At 32.4% G+C, this 20870-nt stretch overlaps 1 protein-coding gene across 2 annotated transcripts in view; it reads left to right on the top strand.

Annotated features, from left to right (window-relative positions):
* The window catches only part of FAF1 (Fas associated factor 1), a 355099-nt gene that overhangs the window by 47290 nt on the left and 286939 nt on the right, over positions 1-20870 (top strand). For both annotated transcript variants that reach the window (XM_015595280.2, XM_006919177.3), the window contains exon 2: positions 713-781. In XM_015595280.2, coding sequence (XP_015450766.1) covers positions 713-781 — 69 coding nt within the window. The remainder of the gene's footprint in view (positions 1-712; positions 782-20870) is intronic.

Raw genomic sequence — 20870 nt, 5'->3', positions numbered from 1 at the left:
GTATCCACATTAAAAAAGTAAAAAGAAACAGATGAAATTAAGTTAGTTTTATTTAAGCCAATATATTCAAAATTTCATTTTAACATGTATTAAATAGAAAAATTATCAATGAAATACTTTACATTTTTATTTTTGTACTAAGTTCTAGCCTGGTATGTATTTAACATAGTACATCTTAACTCAGTTGAGACATATTTCAAGGGTTCATGAGCCACATATGTCTAGTGGCTACCGTATTAGACAGCAGAGATCTAGAAGTTTTATAATTTTAGATTTTACTTTAGTTTTGTTATTTATTTTGAGTTCATTTTCATGTAAGGAGCAAGGTATGGATTATTATTTTGTATAAGGTACAAGGTAGGTATATTCATTTTTTTACATATGGTTGTCCATCAGAAACTTTTTAATAAAAGTTGTTCTGGGCAGTTCAAGATCTAGAGATCATTTTGGGGTCCAAAGCTCAACATTTAAACATACTTTCTATTCTTTATTTTATTGCCTTTCATTTCAGTGTAATGTAAATTTACTTTGTAATTAGCTGTTTTCAAACTATATGTATAAAATGCTCAGAAGTGCCAGGATTTAGTGTTTTGACTTTACTCATATATCTACTCAAATCTAAATTAAACATTATGCTATTTACCTTTTTAAGATTCATTAACCTCCCCATTTCCAAAATTATATCTAAAATTCTTATTTACTTTGTTTCCAGGCATGTACTGGCATTGAAAACATTGATGAAGCTATTACATTGCTTGAACAGAATAATTGGGACTTAGTGGTAAGTACTTTTTTAAAAAAATTCCAGCTTTATTGAGCTGTAATTGACATATAACATAATGTAACTTTAAGGTGTGCAACATGGTGGTTTGATATACATATATATTGTGAAATGATTATAATGAGATTAGTTAATACATTCATCACCTCATATAGTTACTTTTCTATGTGTGTGAGAACATTTAAGATTTATTTTCTTAGCAGCTTTCAAGTATACAATACAGTATCATTACGTATCACTACCACGTTGTACATTATATCCCCAGAATTTATAACTGGAGGTATGTATCCTTTGACCACCTTCATCCATTTTCCCCCTGCTTCTGGCAACCACCAGTCAACTCTGTTTTTATGAGTTTTGTTTTCTTTTTAGATTCTTTATGTAAGTGAGATCATACAATATTTGTCTTTGTCTGATATATTTCAAGTACTTTTTCTGACTAGTAATCAAATTATATGAATTCTTGAATATCTTAACATTTGTTATGGATGGTTCAGCATACCATCCATACCCATCTAATCTGAATGAATAAAATCTAAATGTTATATTTTTAATATGAAGTTCATAGTTAAGAATTAAATTATAAATCTTATATAATTTGAATAGTTTTAAAAATTCTCTTCTCTTATTGTGTATTAAGGTTCATCTTCCCTGTAGTATCGTGGAGATGCTTGGAAGGAGAGAAAAGTCAGACTTGTCTGAATATAACTTTATTTGATGTTTCCCCCTCACTTCCTGGGGCCCTCACTGATGATTACATCTTTCTAAAGCTGTTAAAGAAGTGGCATTCTGTTGTGGTTTTCCTTATGAACTTCAGGCAGTTTATTATAAAAGTGGTTTAACTTTTTTTGGTTGGGGGAGATGGCAGGAACTCGAAAGGCGAGACCCAGCACAGTGCTACACATTCACAAAATTGTAATTTCTTTACAATTGCAAAACAAACTAAAAATGTACAACAGTGTCAGAGCAGTATTGGTTGTATTGGGTTGGTACAGATATCCCTCATTGCCTTTGAAGTCCTAAAAAAGTCTAAATTGTAATTTAGAAGTGCTGATTTTCGAAAGTCAAAACTTGCAGTGTGTACTTAGCTGAGATTAGATAAGGAGGTGTAGTCAAGTCCATACATGGACTTACATAATCAACTATCAATTATCTCTGTACTTTGTGTAGATTTACTACTGTTAATTTTGTTACTCAAAATAGAAACAGCATTTATGTTCTGTTTGTAGAAGTACCAATGCTCATTGTAATGAAATGAGAAGATATAGAAATTTATAAAGAAGAAATAATATTCACCTTTAATCCCATCATTTAGAGATAGTAATTGTTTAACATTTTTGGTATATTATTCCAGGGTGTTTTCTCTTAATTATATGATTAAATTTTTTAAATGCAAATGAGATTGTTCTATTTCTATTCTTCTGTAATCTGCAGTTTTTCATAACAACCTTTCATGAATGTTTTTCTGTCCAAGTAAATGTGACCGTTCATCATTCTTTTTAATGTTTGTTAATGTTTACATGTTATTTCATGATGTGGTTGTAGCATAAAAATTTTACCAATCAGAAGACATTTAGGAATTTTGCAATATTTTCTATTATATACATTATGGTGGAAAACATTCTCTTATATATACGCCCTGCATACTTAACCTATTATTTTTTAGAAGATATTGAATAAATTCAATTCATAATTGAATATCTGGGCCAAGTATACATACTTCTAGGTTTTTAGATATTTATAGTTATATGCCTCCCAGGATGGTTGCTCTAATTTAAATTTCTACCAACTAGATACATTTTGAGGTTGCCTATTTTATTAAACCAGTCCTTCTTCAATTTTTTTCTGGCACTTGTCAAAATTTACAAATATTTGTATGGCATGACTCCAGATCCATGATTTTACCACTGTACTATACTCTTAAAAAAGCACTGTATAGGTGACATGTCCATGATTTCTATTCAGAGGACTGGGGAAGGGACAGCAATTAATTTGGAGTAATGTTCCCACATTTCTTGTCCTGAGGATTCTTTTGTAGCAAGGGCATTGCTTTATTTAGTTTGTATATTTTTAGGGTGTTTTTTGGAGAGCCTGATGTAAAATACTGGATGAGATTAAAAATGTCACCAAGCCACTCTTGCATGGTGCTGTTGAGAGGGATATGGGATAAAGTAAAGGGAGGCTATGGACTGGGAGTAATGGACTACAAGTCTTTGATGTGAGAATTACCATTTAGGGGGAAATGGATATACGTTCTTTATCTATTTCCTATTGGGACATGTATGTTAGGTTTGAACGTTAAAACATTTGTTGGTTTGTGATATTTTCTCAATCCAATCTATGGGTATTACAAAAAGAATTTTCCCAGATAATGTTAAATAATTGAATGGTACAAGTGTTTTCCAAATATTTCTGAGTTAATTGATTTTGGAAAATACTGTAATAGCACTTGCATTAAAAACACTGGTGTTATCTTTCTGGAGAAATGAGATCTTACAGTGTGTTGGACCCAAGAAAAAGTATCAGGCTATCTTTCACAGCCTTAAAACTGTGGCTTTCTTTTGAAATATATGTACAGTCAGGCTTTTTTCCACAAGTAATCCACTTTCATCTACAGTGAAGATTTGCTGTGCGGTGTAACTATCTTGCTCTATAAATTTTCTCATTTCTCCTGTTCTTTTTTTAATTATTATTTTTTTACTACACTCATATTACATTGTGGTTTTTAAAAAATGAAACAAAGATTTTGAATAACTCATTACTAGTTCAAACTTTTCATTAGGCTCATGGAACTTTTTACAAGGTATTTTCTATATTTTGCTTGTACATTATTACACTTTGTTTCTAAATCATGATTGTCACTGCTCTGTATTTTATAGACCTTATGGAACAGTTCGTGTAATTTGAATTTTAACCTAGGACATATCTGTATTTTAAATTCCCTGTACATATCAGTTAGATCTCTCCTCCAGTGTTTTTGTGCATATTTTGCTACAGAAGTTTAGAGTAATGTGAGATAAGCACCACAATCTAGAATTATGATGAATTTAAGAAAATTCAATAACAAAAAAATCATTGTGTCAGTACTGAGTGCTTATAGTATAATTTATCCTAGATACAGTGGGGACTTAAAAAAAGGTAATGGTATGCGGTGTCTGACTTTGAGAAGTGTACTGAAAAATCGATATGTAGTTTATATATGTATATTATACTCAGAAATGGGAGTAACCTCCTGAAAAAATTATTGCAAGTATTTTAGCTATTTTATAGATACAGACACACAGATAAAAAGTATTCTATATGAAAATACTGCCCAGTCCCAGGAATTTTAGTTATTAGTCACTTTCCCTGATTCTGCACATTATTTTCATTATATAGCTTTCCACAAAGCAGTGCTTCCAAACACTGTGTTTTAAGTACCCCTACAGTTATTTCTACTAATTTTGAGGCAGCTGTAAGTTGGCTTATGTATGCTAAAAATCTGAAAACAAAATAACATGAACTTTAATACTATTAGGAAGCATCTCACTACTGTTTTATTTGACATGAAGCTTGTAGTAACCCTCCATCTACCTCAGACTTTCATTTTTTACATTGTCCTGCACTTACAGTTAAGATTGTCATTACAGTTGATTCCTTCCTTGCAGAAGAGTATTATCAGTTTATATCCAGAAAGGAATACATAAGGAAGAATTACGAATAATGAATTAGAACTTTTACCAGAGGATTGCCTTCTTACATGGAGCGTGACATGTGATTACTATAAATTGTAATCTGGGCTCCAGAATTGACCCACTGCTCATTTTCTGTTTTTAGTGTAGAAGAATTTGGGTCAGTGGAGAATAAAAATTTATATGGTTAGTATTAATTTTGAATAATCAAAATGTGAGGCAGCTAACTATAGTGGTAAACCTTTTGCATTAATCTTGAATCAGGAGCCCTGGCTTTTCAAACCTCTCATCATTATTTTATTGAGTATGGCCTAGGTCAAGTTACTTCCTTCTGAACTTCTCAACTTCTTCATATAAAATAAGGAGTTTGGACCAGATTATACTCAAGATTATACATGAAATATTTATGAAGAATCTGTTTATGTCCTAATTTCGCTTAAGATTTTACAAAAAGTAGTCTATTTTGTATAGGAGTAAAAGCAAACATTTAAATAGAACTTTATAAGTTTGAAACATTTGTACATATACCGTTTTTATATAACCCTTTTAACAACTTTATGATGTAGATAATGGCAGGACAAGGTGCTATGCCAGTTGTTTCACAGAGGTCTGTATACATGAAACTCCTTCAATAAATTAAAATTTCCAATAAACTCTAGATCCAGGAAAAGATATTTGACATATACTTGGTAACCTGATGCTAAGGGAAATAAAGTAAAAGTAAACATTAACCTAGCCGTATTACATTTTAAGTACTCTGTGCTCTTAGGAAATGATTTTTGAACTTTGCACTCAGTTTGCTGCCTCTGCTGACATAGCTGTTTTGTTGAAGAAAGACTCTATTCAGAGGACTTGTATTTATCTTTAACTACATGTTCCAACTTAAGGCAAAAATGAAACAAATCAGCCTATTATTGAATCATTACTGAATTTCTAGTCTTTTAAGATAATATTATATTAATAGAAGCTTATAATATAATCGTAAACACAGAAGTGTCGTACCCAAGGAAAATTATCATGCACATAATCGGTCTCATTTTAAGATGCATTGAGATGTTTTAAGATATTTTCATTCCATCAATTTTCATTTTTGAAGAAATGTATCTTAATGATCATCCTAAAATTTCTTAAAACAGTTTCTTCCACTACCCTACTCAGGATGTGGCTGTGGCTGTGGCTGTGGCTGTAGAGTTCCTCGAATGTGCACTGCGTTTCTACTTTATACAGTGTTATGAACACCTGCAGTTTTATGAATGAACTAGTTTAACCAGTGACATAATGAGTCTCTGTCATCCTCAGAAAGCAGCCAAGCATTGAACACTGCCCTTCATCAATGGCCATTAGACACTGGCTTATATTTGCACTGATCCTTGCTATGACAAAAGAGAAGTTACTGTGAAGGAATATCTCATCATATCAATTTCTCCTCCTTTGATATAACCTTCTTTGTATCCTTTGTTTTTAAGGGACTATAAGCCTATTATGCTACAGAATTTTTCAATTTCTCAGTTTGTAATTTGACCACCATTCCACCTCTCCTGTCTCTCCTTTTACTGAGGGTCTACTTTGTGCTAGATATCATGACAAATGATTTACTTACATTACTTCATTTAGTCTTCACGGCAGTCCCAAAAAGTGGATAGATAGGCATTATCTTTATTTTATAGATGAGAAACTGAGGACCAGTGACGTTAAATAAACTATCTATGCTCACATGGCTGATGAGGGGTAAAAACTGATTTTGAACCCAGATCTGTCAGTTACAAAAAAATTTTCATAGTTTTAAAATCATGGCTTCAGGTTATTAGATTTTCTGTACTCAGTGTGCTATTCTTCTCCGAACTTCTGTATTTTTCTTTCTACCACTCACAACTAATATTCAAATGAAAGAGCTTTTGTTCTAGTTACTTAGTGGTACTGTACTTTAAATATGTGTATGCTTTGTTTTTAAATATAATCTAAAATTCTAGAGAAAAGGAATTGTTTCTTATTAATTTTGTCTTGCTACATGGTAGTTGCTTAATAAATGCTTATTTGACTGATTTTAATAATACACTTATTTTCAAGTTTATTTTTCATCTTCATCACTTGATATTTGAAAAGTGTTTGCTGTTTAGACTTCTGACTTTTAGTGCTATTACTGTTCCTTATCTGGCAAACATAAGGTTTGAGGAAAGAGGTAGGATAATCAGATACCCAAAGAATAGGATTGGATTCATTTCATTATCTCACTAATAAAATTGAGATGGTCACTACCTGTTGTAGCTTTTTGAGAAATATTTTTCACAAACGTATCTTTTCATGCACACTTTTTTTCTAAATATCTTATAATATTCTTTTTCTCCCCTTCTGTTTACTTCTAGTTGTGCCATTCTGCCATAAAATTCATCATATAATCCAACTTATTTGAAATTTTTCATCAGTTCTGCCTCTCAGGAGAAAACAGTGTGATAAAAGACTACTGCTTTTTAAAGTGTAGTTAAGTGGGTATAAAAAAATTATTTTCTATCACATTGAATCTAATCTAAGTATTCAAAGGAAAACTTAAGTTTTTACAAACATGAAATTCTCATTTTACTTAACTCGCAGCAGTTTACATTATCTCATCAGAACCATTTGAGGTCATTTTTCCCCTTGACTGCGACTTGACTTTCAGTCTGGCTGCTTTCAAGATTTTCTCTTTGTGTTTGTTTTTCAGCAGTTTGAATGTGACCTGACTTTCTGCCTTTTTTTTTTTTTTTTTGATTTTGCGCCATGCATTATGTTATTTTTTCTTGAAATATATTCTAGAATCACTTTTTTGCATGAACCAAATATCTCTTCTTTTATAAAAACCTATGGATCAAGGTTCAGAAGCTTTAAGACTTAGTAACAATGTGGGTCTTAATCACTTAGCAGTATACTGTGTGTCCGTTGTTAAAAGAAATTTGAAAATGTGGCTAATATTTATTGTTTTTGATTTCTGGTACTACTTATCTAACCTATATTTTAGAGCACATTAAACTATTTAAATGAAATTGTAAGGAGTCAGCTCACTGCTGTGAGACCAAGCTAAAGGCTTTATGCTAATTTTGAAAGAAGTAGTAGCTTATGCTACTTATCACTATTTAAAAGAAAATAAAAATTTAAATGGTTTTTTAAATTGTTCAATTTAATTAGATGCAGTTTGGTCTTGATATTTTATAAAACATGCTAACCTACAATTAGCTTGATTTTTAAAATGGCTTTATATTCAGCATGTTGCCTTTCTATGCTATTTAACTAATTTATTTTTATTACTGGGAGTGGTTTAAACAAAATATTGTGGCAAAAGTTTGCGGTTTAGCACACCTGTAAATATGATGACTTGCAGTTCCTGCTGGTTTCAAGGATAATCTGACATAAATCTGTGTGCTTGGAAAAGAAAAGATAATATGGCAGTTTAAGTTCCTGTTTTTATAATTCTTTATATTTAAACTGTTAAAGAATTTTGCTATTTAATAGTACTATAATTTCTTTAAAATTTTAGCTATACTTCTGTCTTTAAGTAAAATGGAAATTAAAATATTCACATAAAATTTTTATATTTTCTACTTATTTCTCCTAAGATTTTCATTTTCATTTTCTTTTTAGTTACAAAACTTTTTTTGAGTTTAGAATGTATAATAAGATCTGCTCTCAGCAGTTTTATTCTCTTTTAGTAACCTATTTTTGGATTTTGTCGTTTGGCTATGTTTTATTTTTGTTAATATTTTGTTTAGTATTTTTTAAATATTCTTGATGTGCTCATCTAGTACTTTTTTCTCTTTTGTGTATAGGTTATGGGTTTCTCTCAAACACACATATTTGCTCTATGTCTTTAAAAAAAAAAAAATTAATAGCCAAGCTTAAAATCTTTCCACATGGTAAATAGTGGTAAATATAGTTTCATAGTTCTTTAGATAACAAGATAGTCCAAGATAAACTATACTTTGTCTACACCCACTTTAGTTACAGGAAATTGAACCATGGAATTCTTCAAATACCTTTGTTTTAGAATTTGGGCCATCTTCTTTAGCTTAGTGTTAAAAGCCTTCTACCATTTAACCCTGCTCTTCATTATGAATGAGCTTCCGTAACTCAGGAGCATGTATCACTTCATATAGCCAAATTAGTTTCTAATCTCAAACATACCATAGTGTTTCTACATTTTTGCTTCATAGGTCTCCCATGGATTCTCCCCACCCCCTCACCTGCCCCAGTGCTTGTTGACCATCCAGATTTTATCTTGCTTTAAGGCTAACCTGAAGTCTAATCCCTTCTATTTCCTAATAACCTCTTCTCTGAGTGGGGACACCTGTCTCTGAAGCTTTGTATCCCTCCTTTATTGTGGTACTATTCTTTTAACTCTTAGTCTTTGCTACATTGTTCCTCTTCCTTTCTTCCCAACACATGCATTACACACACATACACACACACACACACTTTTACACTTACACTTAAAGAGAATGTGTAATAATTGTTGAAAGAATTAAAATGACTTCCAGCTAAGGTGTGTAAGGAAATGTATGGATAAGTGTAAACTTTGATTGATAGATATAGCTGGGAAAATGTATTACATGATATCTTTAATAAATCCATTGCAAGCAGCTATACAGAAGATGTCTTTGAAGCTATTCGAGTAACCCTAATGTATTGCCACATTATTACTAGCATGTTGACATTTGAACTTTTCTTTTAAACTAACAAGTTTATTATCTTTTTCTTAATGTTAAAATTGAGGTATAGTATTAGAAGCTAATAGTCTCTATAGTCAGAGGTCTGTATTGTAGGGACGTGGCAAGTCTAACAGCACTCTCATAAATTCTAGGCTTGAATTTTGGGATTATTTTTTCTTAGTGATTCATTTAATGTTCAGAGGATGAATATTTTAAAAATGTATAATGACTTAGAACATGAGGATATTTTAAAATGTTAAAGACTTACAGAAGAGTTGCAAAATAGTGCAGAGTTCTTGATACCCTTCATCAAACTTCTAATCTTAACATCTTGTATAACCACAGTACAATTGGTATAGTACTCTTGGTAATTTTGGTATAGTACTATTATAAAGCAATAGTAGTTTTATACTATTAGCACAATACTATTAAATAAACTATAGACCTTATTTGATTAACTAGATTTTCTATTAATGTACGTTTTTGGTTCAAGATCTAATCTAAGGTCCACAGTGCCTTTAGTTTTCATGTCTTCAGAGCCTACTCTGGTCTATATGATAATTCCTAAGTTGTTCTTTGTTTCTTGACCATGACACTTTTGGAGAATATTGGTCAGGTATTTTGTGGCATATTTCTGAGTTTGGATTTGTCTGATGTTTTCTCGTGATAGACTGGGCTTAATTCATTCTTGGCAAGAGTACCACAAATGTGTTTTTGTGCCTTTTTCAGTATAACAGGAGGTATATGATATCAATATGTCCTATTACTGGCGATGTTACCTTTGACATGTGGTTAAAGTGATGTCTCTCAGGTTTCTCTAATGTAAAATTACTATTATTCCCTTTGTATTTAGTAAATATCTTGTGGAGGAGATAGATGAGACTATATAAATATCCTGTTTCTCATTAAACTTTTGCCCATTAATTTTGTCTCCTCTATTGATTTGTTATTATATATCTTATAAAATTATTTATTAGTAGTTCTCTTAGGTTTTACAATATAATCTTTAAACAATCAGAATCTATATTTAAATAATATATTGCTTTATGTGTAGTATGATGGCCCTATAGCATTGTAGTTCCAGTTCTTCTCACCCATTTTTTTGTATTATTCTCATGTATTTTAGTTTGTTTGTGCTATAAACACAATATGTGCTGCTTTTTTTTTTCTTCAGATAGTTATATTTTAGAGCAATAAAATATGAGGAGGAAATAATTTTATTTCACTTTCGTTTGTTTCATTTCCTTGTGTAAATATGTTTTTGTCTGGTATATTCCTTCTGTATGAACAACTTCCTTTACTGTTTCTTGTAGAGTAGGTTTGCTGGCAATAAATTCTCACAGTTTGTCTGAAAAAATTTTTATTTCTTCATTTTTGAAAGATACTTTCAAAGGATATGGAGTTCTGGGTTGACTTTTTGTTTGTTTGTTTGTTTGTTTTGTTTTTCTCCAGCAGTGTATAAATGTCACTCTGTTATCTTCTAGCTTGCGTGATTTCTGTTGCTATTTTTGTATTTGTTCCTCTGACTCTTAATGTAATCCTTTTTCTTCTCTGGCTGCCTTCAAGATTTTCTCTTTGTGTTTGTTTTTCAGCAGTTTGAATATGATCTGCTTAAGAGAGGGAAGGGGGTAGGGGGAAGAGAGAGAGCGAGATAGAGAGCTAGAGAGAAGGAGAGTGTGTGTGTGTATGTGTGTGTGTGTGTGTGTGTGTGTAGCTTTTGTAGCCCTGCTTGGTGTTTTTGGATCTTTGGTTTTGCAGATTCTTTTTTCTTCTTTCTTCTTCTTTTTTTTTTATTGATACTAAGTTCATATATGTACAGTTAACTAGTTTAAAGTGTACACATCCATGGTACTTAGTATATTCACATGTTGTGTAACCACCAGCTCTCTTTAGTAGGTTTTGAAAATTCTTGGTTATTTGTTGTTTTGCTCTTTTTCTCATCTGTGTTTCTGGCTATACATATATAAAATAGTTTGCAATCGTCCTGCAATTTGTAGATACTCTATTCTGTCCCCGCCAAACCCCCCACCCCCAGTCTTATTTTCTAATGTATTTCAGGTTTTAGCAACTTCTATAGACCTATCTTCAAATTCACTGATTCTTTCCTTGACTGTGTCAGTTCTACTATAAATATGTTGAAGACATTCTTCTTCTCTGTTCCTGTGTTTTTTGTTTCTAGCTTTCTACCTCTCTGCTGAAATTACCCATTCGGTCTTATTGTTGTCCATTTTTCATGTACAGCCTTTAACATTGTGATTTAAAATTCCCCGTCAGCTCTAATATCTGTATCCTACCTGAGTCTGTTTCTGCTGATTGCTTGTCATAACTGTGCTTTTTCTGACCTTTTGGTATGTTTTGCAATTTTTTATTGAAAGCTGGACATTTTATTTAGGATTGTAGAGACTAAGGTAAAATATTTTTATATCTGGAAATAAAATATTTTTATATCTGGAATTTTCTTTATGCGAAAACTTTAGCACAGGTGTTTGAGTTGATCTAATTTTGAGTTGAATTTGGTTTGAGATTGATTTATTTTATGGCTTTGCTCAGTATACTAAGGATTTCAGATTCTTCGTGTGATACCTTGTGTTTAGGGTGTTGACTAGTTTGCTAGAGATTTTTAAAATATTTGCTCTACCCTCAACTTTTGGTTTTTCCTTTGAGCTGTGCTTCAGAGAGGGAGCGTTTCTTCCAGGTTACTTGTTATTCTGCTAGCTAGCCTAGCCATGGGGACTGGAGGTTATTCTCTGTTGTTCTGATGATAATATTTGTCTTCTGCAGGCATTAAACCTGTGGGTCTTGGGTTTGTGGCCTTTTCAAAGCTCCTGTCTCTCTCCAGCTATAATTCTGAGCCCAGCATATTTTCCTACCCCACTTCCAGAGGAAAAGGATCCCCCCTACCTTTTCTCTTCTTCTGGTTGTCACGGATATCACCAGTGCCCTAAAGTTTCAATGTGTGTTGCCCTCTCCCTTCAGATTAAGGCTTTTGTTTTATGAGAGAGATGGAAGGGTCTTTGCAGAACTTCGTGTCCCTGCAGTGTCTGCTGCTGCTCTTTCTTTGTTCCACACCTTGGCAGACACTTTCTCAGGACTGCCAATTTTTTTATGTGAGCACTTGGTGGTGTTCATGGAGAAACCCCCTGTATTTGCCTAACTCTCTCTCACAAGTAAATTGCTTGTCTGCACCAATTTGTCAATCATCCTAGTAAGTGTAACTCTTACCCTAGTAAGCCAATGATCACATCTTGTCTCTCTCTCTTTCTGCATGTACCTGTCTTAGATTTTAGGCCAGTTGTTTGCCCTGTGACCTTCACATTCCACTGGGCTCCAGAAAGGTCATGAACTTACATTCTCTCTCTCCATTATAAGGTTGGAAGCAACGCTCTTTCCAGTTCTCTAATGACTCATTGTCATTTTTTTTAAATTACTGTAATTTCAGTTTGTGTTTCTTCTTTCTCCAGGAAATGTTTAATAGATGGCTTTAAAGTTTCCAGATGCAAGTTCCTTTCTATTTTTTAATTTTTGTTAGTAATTTTTAGTTCCATTGTGTTGCATTCAGAGAGTATTGTTTATAACATTTCTACTTCGTAGGAATTGTTTCTTTGTAGCCTAACATGATTGATTTTTGTGTGTGTGTCATTGGCTTTTGAGAGAAGGTGTGCTGTCTATTACCAGAATGTAGAGTTTAATATATATCCATAAGATCTTCTACCTCCTTTCTTTTTAAATCTATAGTTTTTTCTTTATAAAGTTTGTCGTTGTGTTATTTCATGCATACATACTTATAAGAGTAATATCTTCATTGTGTATTGTGACTTTTAGTATTAAAAAGTGACCTTTGTAACTTTAATGCTTTAGGCCTGAATTCTACTTTGTCTAATATCAGATGGCTACTACTCCCACTCTTTTTTGTTAATTAGTCTGATATTTTTATTTTATTTTTACTCATTTGAATTACTTTGTCTAGGTATATCTCTTATATATAGTTTATAGTTGAATCTTGTTTCATGAGCCAAATCAAAATGTTTTTCTTTTAAATGGATTTATCCATTTATATTCACTAATATGATTGATATGTTTGAGATCAATGCTGCCATATATTTTATAATTATGCACGCTTTGTTGTATATGCTGTGCTTTTTATGAGATGTATTCTTTGCTTTATTTATAGTTATTATTTTTCTTGGTATATAAGAAGGCTTATATTTTTGTTCTTGTGGTTACTTTTATACTTACACTTTTTTTAATATCCTTAGTCTCATATTTTCTTTTTAGCCTTTTACTGTGTGATTTATCAATTTTGATGTATTTTTAAGCCTACCTTTTGCCTATATAGCAGTCAATGTACTTATTCTATTTTCTTCTTTCCCTCTTCCTTCTTCTATGTAAAAGATTGCATTACTTATAGTTTTCCAAAACATTTAAATTTATCCATTAGTCTTTCACTCTGAATTTCACCTTTGTTTTAGTGGTTTATATTTATATATATATATTTTAAAATACTCATCATTAGTCCTTTTATTAAAGCTTTCTTGGTCATCGATTGGATGAAGCTCTTTCTCTAGTAGATTTCTCAAGAAAGGCTGATAGGTACAAAATTCTCTGAGTTCTTGTATGTTAAAAATTATTTTTCTGTCACCTTGATATTTGAAGGACAATTTGGCTGCATAAAAATCTTTGGTTCATGCTTTCTTTAATTGCATTTTTTGGGAAAGAAAAAAGCTACTGTTTATCATGGCCTTGTTTTATATTTATATTTGGAAACTCTGATGTCAGTCTTACTCTTTTGCCTTTGTAAGCTATTGATCTTTGCCTGAGGCCTTGAGGATTTTATCTTTATATTTGAAATTTACTGGTTATAGTAGAATATGTCTCACAGTTTATCAATCTGGATTAATTTTCTGCCGGCCTCCAGTGAGCTATTCAATATATGGATTCATGCCTTTTTGTGTTTTCAAAAACTTTTTTATAGTTTAAATTTTAGTTCTGTTCCATTGCTTTGTTTTTGTTTTCAGGGACTTAACCATATGAATATTATTTTATCTCTTCCACATCTACTATTTTCTCTCTGATACTTTTTACTTCTTTTGTTATGTTATTTTCATTCTCTGTTGTTTTCCTGCCTTTCTTCAGTGACCCTCATTAAATTTTGTTGGCACGTATTTTCCCTTGATCACTTTCTAATTCTTCATTCCTGAGAGAATTTTGTCTTTCTTTTTTTCCTGCGCACCATCAAATTCTTTCATTTTTATCCTGCCTTTTTTTGTTGTTGTTATTGTTCATAGTTTTTGAATTCTCTGATTTAAGATAGGTTTTTATAATCCTCAATCAAATGCTTATTTAAGTATATCTAAATATATTGTTTGCAGTATCGATTTACAGTTATTTTCTGCTTCATGGTTATTTTTTGGGAGGGAATTTTTCTCCGTGGATAGTTATAAAAAATCATTTCCTCAGTTTTTGCAATAGTTCTTATATTTTTGTTGATTTGTGTTTGTGTGTATGTTCATTTTTATGGTAATGCTGTGATTTACAAGATTTTTTTAAATGATGCCTTTTTCTGTCAATTTAGCAAAGTTCATGCGCTTTAGCTAGTGTTTTTGGTTTGTTTTGGTATGTGTGTTGGGGGCGGGGAGGGAGTGAGGGCCCGTGAGGAGTGAGTGCTTTGACTTTATGATCCTCTTTTGTCCTATCAGAACCTATAATTTCCCATTTTGCTTCTTTTCCCCTTTACCATTCCATTGCCAAAGGGAGCTTTTCACTTCCTTTTTTCTTTTTTTTTCTCTCTGCAGAAGCTATTATGTTTCTTAGACTGCCCCTTTAAGTTCTTGTCTAACCCTTTAACTTGTGCTTTTTAGAAGTCATTTTCCTTTGCTCTGCTCTGCTTATACAATTTTTAGTGTTTTCAGAAGGTAGGGCTTAGTCTCTTAGGCAATAGTTTTAGAGCAGTTTTAATATTCTTTTCTAGCTTCCTTTTTCTATCTTCTCAGTATTTCTGGATCTTTCTTTGTGGGATGAGACCAGGAACATGGGAGCTCATATAATGGGATTTGATAATTTTTCTTTTTTTATTCACAGCTATTTTGAAGTTTCAATATTCTCTTCCTGCAGGTTATGATGAGGGCATGATTTTTGTTTAGCTTTATTTTCCCCTTGTTTTTTAGTATTGTTTTGGATGATGTAACAGTCTAGGTCCAGTCAGGATATGGAAAACTACACAGTAGGTTAAACAGGTGAAGTTTAACATAAAGAATTGTTAACTATGATAAATGAGTAAATATGTGATATGAGGAAACTCTACATTGTACCCTTGGTCTGAGGGAGAGTACCCAAGGGAGGACAGATTAGAGGAGATTCTTTGTTGGAGATGTAGTTCAGCCCACTGCCTAGAAGTTCACTGTTTAGGCAGGCCAGAACTGGTTTGTAGTCACTTGGTAAGAAATTGGCACCCTTTGCTGTACAGATGTGGGAGCAAATCAGCAATCAATAGTATGGGTGCACAGTGGTCTTGCAATAAATCAGGGATCCTCTGCGCACAGGCAGGCTGTATGTGGAGGGTGGGGGACTTGCAGAAAGAGTGGCAGCCTGATGTGAACCCTCTGGCCAGAAGCAGGTTGTGCATAGGGGCTTACAGAGGGAGTCAGAGTACTGGTGATTGGGCATGATACCTATGGACACTGGTTTCCATGTTGAGAGTGCCATGGAAAGATTATTACTAGGCCAAGACTGCAAGATTGCAGAGAAACCATGTTCTGGGCCCATGACTGGGGCAGAATTCATTGGGGTGTCCTCACTCTCCCACTGCTGTTTCTCACGCAGCTAGAAACTGCAAGAGTGCCCTTTCCCTCTGCAGTATCCTTCCAGTGCCCTCTACTGAGAAAACTTAACATTATGCTCACTTTAAAAGAGATGTTTAATATGTGGGATATAAACCTAAAAGCAACAAACAAATGTGACAGAGACTTATGGACATGGACAATAGACAAGTGGTTACCAGAGGGTGGGGGAGAAAGGGGAGGTAAATGCAGTAAAAAGGATCAAATATATGGTGACAGAAAGAAATCTAACTATGGGTTTTGAACATACAATGCAATATATATATGACTTACTGTTGAATTGTACACTTGAAACTTACTGGATTTTGTTAACCATTGTCACCATAAAAAAAAGATCCATTCTCTTAGCAAATAATAAATAAACAAACAAATAAAAAGGTGTTTAAAGGAATTGAAAAAAATAACATAATTGAAACATCGTTTGGACCTGAGAGTCAATAAAATAATAAATATCACAGATAGAAATATCAGATGACAGATAGTTAAGCAGCCACTGTTGATTTCAGTTTCCTGGAAATCCCACCAGATTTTATATATCTGTACTTTTTCTTATTAAGCCTTTTCTTTGGAATGCCATCTGGTGGCACTTCAAACTCGTACTTCCTCCTAGTCTGTCAAACATTTATCTTGTCTCAGGTACCTTCTGTTATCATGTTGATCTTAACCTTTTCATTACCAATCACTGACACCATTGTAATCTTAATTTCAGGTATCTCTCTTTCCCACCTCATCTCATATCCTTTAATAACCTGGCTTGGAAAATCCTTTAAGCATACTAGAATCTATAATTCATTGATCTTGCCATATTTACACTGTCTTTCAGATCCTCTGTATCTACTTTGCCAGACTAGATTTTTTTTTTGTTCCATCATTATATTGACGCTGCTGTAGGACCAAAACTTTGAACTCTAGGTCTTATAAGACTAGATTCAGATTCTGCTGTACTAGAGACGGCAAACAGTTTTAACACATAAGCCAGCTTTGTTCAACACTTTTTTTCCCCACTATGTTCAAAGGCCCTGTGTCTGCCTCGAGTGTATTAAGGTTTATGGGATCATTAGCAGGAAAAAGTGACATAATTGCTTCTGAATACTTTGAAACAGTATTTGTTTCAAAGTCTCTTACAACTCAGTTGTGATCGCTAACTAGTATGCTCAAGTAGTAAATTTAGGTTTTGGTTTTAGACGAAGATTTTTGGCATTGGTAACATCTCTACTCCCGACATCTGGCATGGTGTTCTGAAAAACTAGTGTAATTCCAAAATGAATTTATCTTTTTTACTAATTAATTAATATATTATATTAAGTCCCTACTATGTACCGGCAGAGAACAATACAAAGCTCTTATTGGAACTGATAGTCTTGGTTGGGTGGGAGCCCTATTACCTGCAAGTAAATTTATACATATACAATATAGTTTTAGGAAATGATATATACCATGAAGAAGACCAAACAGGACTTAAAATAGAGAGGGTTATTTTATATTGTGGATTCAAGTAGGATTATTTTATGGGGTAACATTTTAGTTGACACCTGAGAATGAGGAGCCAGCTGTGTAAAAATCTAAGGAAAAAGCATTGTTGAGACAGGGAAGAGCAAATGCAAACCCCTGAGGTAAGAGCCAGTCTGTTTGGGGAAGAGCTAGAAGTCTGATGTTGCTAGAATATAGTGAGCAAAGGAGAGAGAATGCTAAGAGAAGTCAGAAGAAGAGATACAGGCCTGATTTTGAAAGACTGTAGATGAGGATTTTGTTTGTATATCAAGAACATTTAATTTGATAACTCATAATTCAAAACTGATTTTCTCATTAATACATGAAACATTTAAATACTTCTTAAGAATGGATTAAATTATATTGGTTCAAATTACAGAGTAGTGTTCTCTTACAATGGACATCAAATGACAAGCTATCTAATACCTGTCAATGAAGAAACAGTGGAAGAAACTCATTATTGTTCTGAAGAAATCACTACCCAGACCCTCTTTTTGTGCTTACCTGCCTTTCACTATTTGGATTACATCAGTCTCTGAGCTCAAAATCTAGAGTTTTACATCAGAATGAAAGTATTAGTCCTGATCAATGTGAAAGAGTTAAGTACTTTTAGTGAGTATAATGAGGCTCACTGCAGTTAGTCAGTGTATCTAGATCCAGTACTCCTATTTAGGGTACTCAGGATACTTAGACAAGTATTACAGTATTTTACATTTTTGGTCAATAAGTAAAATGAAGTCCAGAGTAATTCCAAGTAAGTTAGAAAATATGATGAGGCCCTTGCATTCCTAGTCAATCAGGAAATGTAACAGAGTCCAGATCCCTTACTTAGTCTGGAAATGTAATGATCCAGCATTCCTAGTTAGTCAGGAAGTATAATAGTCCAGCACTTAGGCGAATATTGCTTAGCAACTGGTATGATGGTCTGATTGAAAGGAAATAGAAACTAATGGTCACAGTGAAGTTTTGGAATCATTAATTTATTCAAGCCATGCTTTTGATTGATTTCCTTAGAATTTTATGTCTTGTATCTGGGTTTTTCTTTTTACCTTAATAATTTCTTTTAAAACAACTCTTTTACTATCTGGATTTTGATTATCTCTGTTTTGTCTCATCATATTAATTGATTGGCTAATTTAAACTACTGCTTTCCAAATAACTTCATATTGTTTTCTCTTTTTTCTTTGTTAGTCTAAGGCCTAGAATTCTTACCCTTTTCTTCCTTTTTTTACTAAAACCTAAAAAGCAAAGAAACAAATGAAAAGCATGGCTAGGTTTAACCTGTTCTGAGTTTACTACTATTAATTATATTTTTAAAATAGAATTATTTTAATACATGAACAATACATAGATATTATTAGAAAATTTGAAAATTACATAAAAGCAACGAAGGAGAAAGCCACTTAAAATCTTACACTACAACTTTTGTTTGGCATTATGATATATTTCCTTCTAGTCTTTATTTTTCTCCTTATCTATAAGCATGTGTATGTATATATCACTTTTTCTTAAACTATTTTGGGACACAAATATCTTAGAATTTTTGAAACCTATGGATGATAGAAAAGCACATAAAGTTAAAGACAAAATTTATATATATTTTCAGGGGGATTCAGGATTCAGCCTATCAGCATGGGTGTTTTTAACTTACTGTCAGGTATTGTTCCTGAACCTTATTTTAATCTTGTTCTACTGCTGCAGTAGAGCCCTTCCTGCCCCAGATCTTTGGGCCTTGGAAATGCTGTAGTTCGGATATACAATTACAGTTATCACTCTTATAATTCATATTCATCGTTAGCTATTTTTGTCAAAGTATAACACCCAGGTACCAAGGGGCTGGGTGGGTCTTGAGGGACTTCCAGTTTCAGTAACATGTAGTGTCAGTACCAGTCTTAACCTCAGTAACCCAGGTTACATATTTTTTATCAATTTGGTAGTATTCCATTGTAAGATGTATCGTAATTTATTTAATTAATCCTCTTGATATACATTTAAGCTCTTTTTAATTTTTCTCTATCGTAAGTGAAACACTGTTGCAGTAAATACACTTATGTTTACTTGTCTGATAGTTTCCTTGCAATATATTTCTAGAAGTGAAATTGCTCAGTCAAATTTGATGTGAATTGACTGGTTGTACTTGTTTAATGTACCAATTTATAGGCAACAAAGTTTATCTTTGCTAACACTAGGCATGGAGTATTTTTATTAGTTATAATTTTTATAAAGTGAAATACATAGATCTTAAATATACAGTTAGATGAATTTTCTATACAATTATGTAACTAATACCTCTTTCAATATATAGAACATTTCCATTGTCACAGAGAGATTCCCTGTGAATCTTCCTCATGTGTTTATATGTCATTCGTTTTTATTCTTTGGTGAAGAAGTCATATCTTTTGTCCATTCTATTTGGATTGCTTTTCTTATTATTGAACTGTAGGAGTTCTTTATATATTCTTTACATATATAAAGTACTAGCCTTTTATAGAATATATATATTTTATTTTCTTCCAGAATATGGTTTACCATTTTCTTTTCTTTTTTTAAATTTATTTTTTATTAAAATTATTGAGGTGACATTGGTTAATAAAATCAAATAGGTTTCAAATATACAATTCAATAATACATCATATGTATATTGCATATTGTGTTCACCACCCAAAGTTAAATTTCCCCTATCACCAAATATTTGACCCCCTTTACCACTACCTATCTTTCTCCTCCCCTCTTCCCTTTAATTTACTGGTAACCACTAATTAGTAGTAACCATTAATCTACTATCCATATACATGAGTCTTTGTCATGTTTGTTTCTTGCTTTCAGTTTTATATCCCACATATGAATGAAATTATATGGTTTTCAACTTTTTCTGTCTGACTTATTTTGCTTAGCTTGATGATCTCAAGTTCCATCCATATCGTTGCAAATGGCAGTATTTCACCTTTTCTTATGGTGTTTCATTTTTTTATTGGTGTCTTGAAAAACCAAGGGTTTTAATTTTGATGAAGTTTATTTTATGAATTATTTTCTTTAATTGTTCATGCTTTTATGTCTTAGATATCTAGGAAGTTCTTGCCTTACAGAAAGTCACAAAGATTTTCTTCTATGTTTTTCCCTAAAAGTATATAGTTTTAGCTTTTTACATTAAGGTATATGATCCATTTTGAGGTAATTTTTTGGTATGGTGTTAATATTTGAAGTTCTTTTTATTTTTTATTTTTTGCCGAATGGATATCCAGTTGTTCAGGCACCACTTTCAAAAATATTATTCCTTCTTATTTAAATTACTGTGTCACCCTTATTGAAAATCAATTAAATTTACAGAAATCAATTAAATTACTGTGTCACTCTTATTGAAAACCAATTAAATTTACAGAAATGTTATGGCTTTGAGGAATGGATTTGTTCATAG

This window comes from Pteropus alecto, unplaced genomic scaffold (assembly GCF_000325575.1).
Source record: "Pteropus alecto unplaced genomic scaffold, ASM32557v1 scaffold25, whole genome shotgun sequence".
NCBI lineage: Eukaryota > Metazoa > Chordata > Mammalia > Chiroptera > Pteropodidae > Pteropus > Pteropus alecto.
The sequence above is the reverse complement of the archived record's forward strand: the minus strand, read 5'-3'. Positions and strand labels throughout refer to the sequence as shown.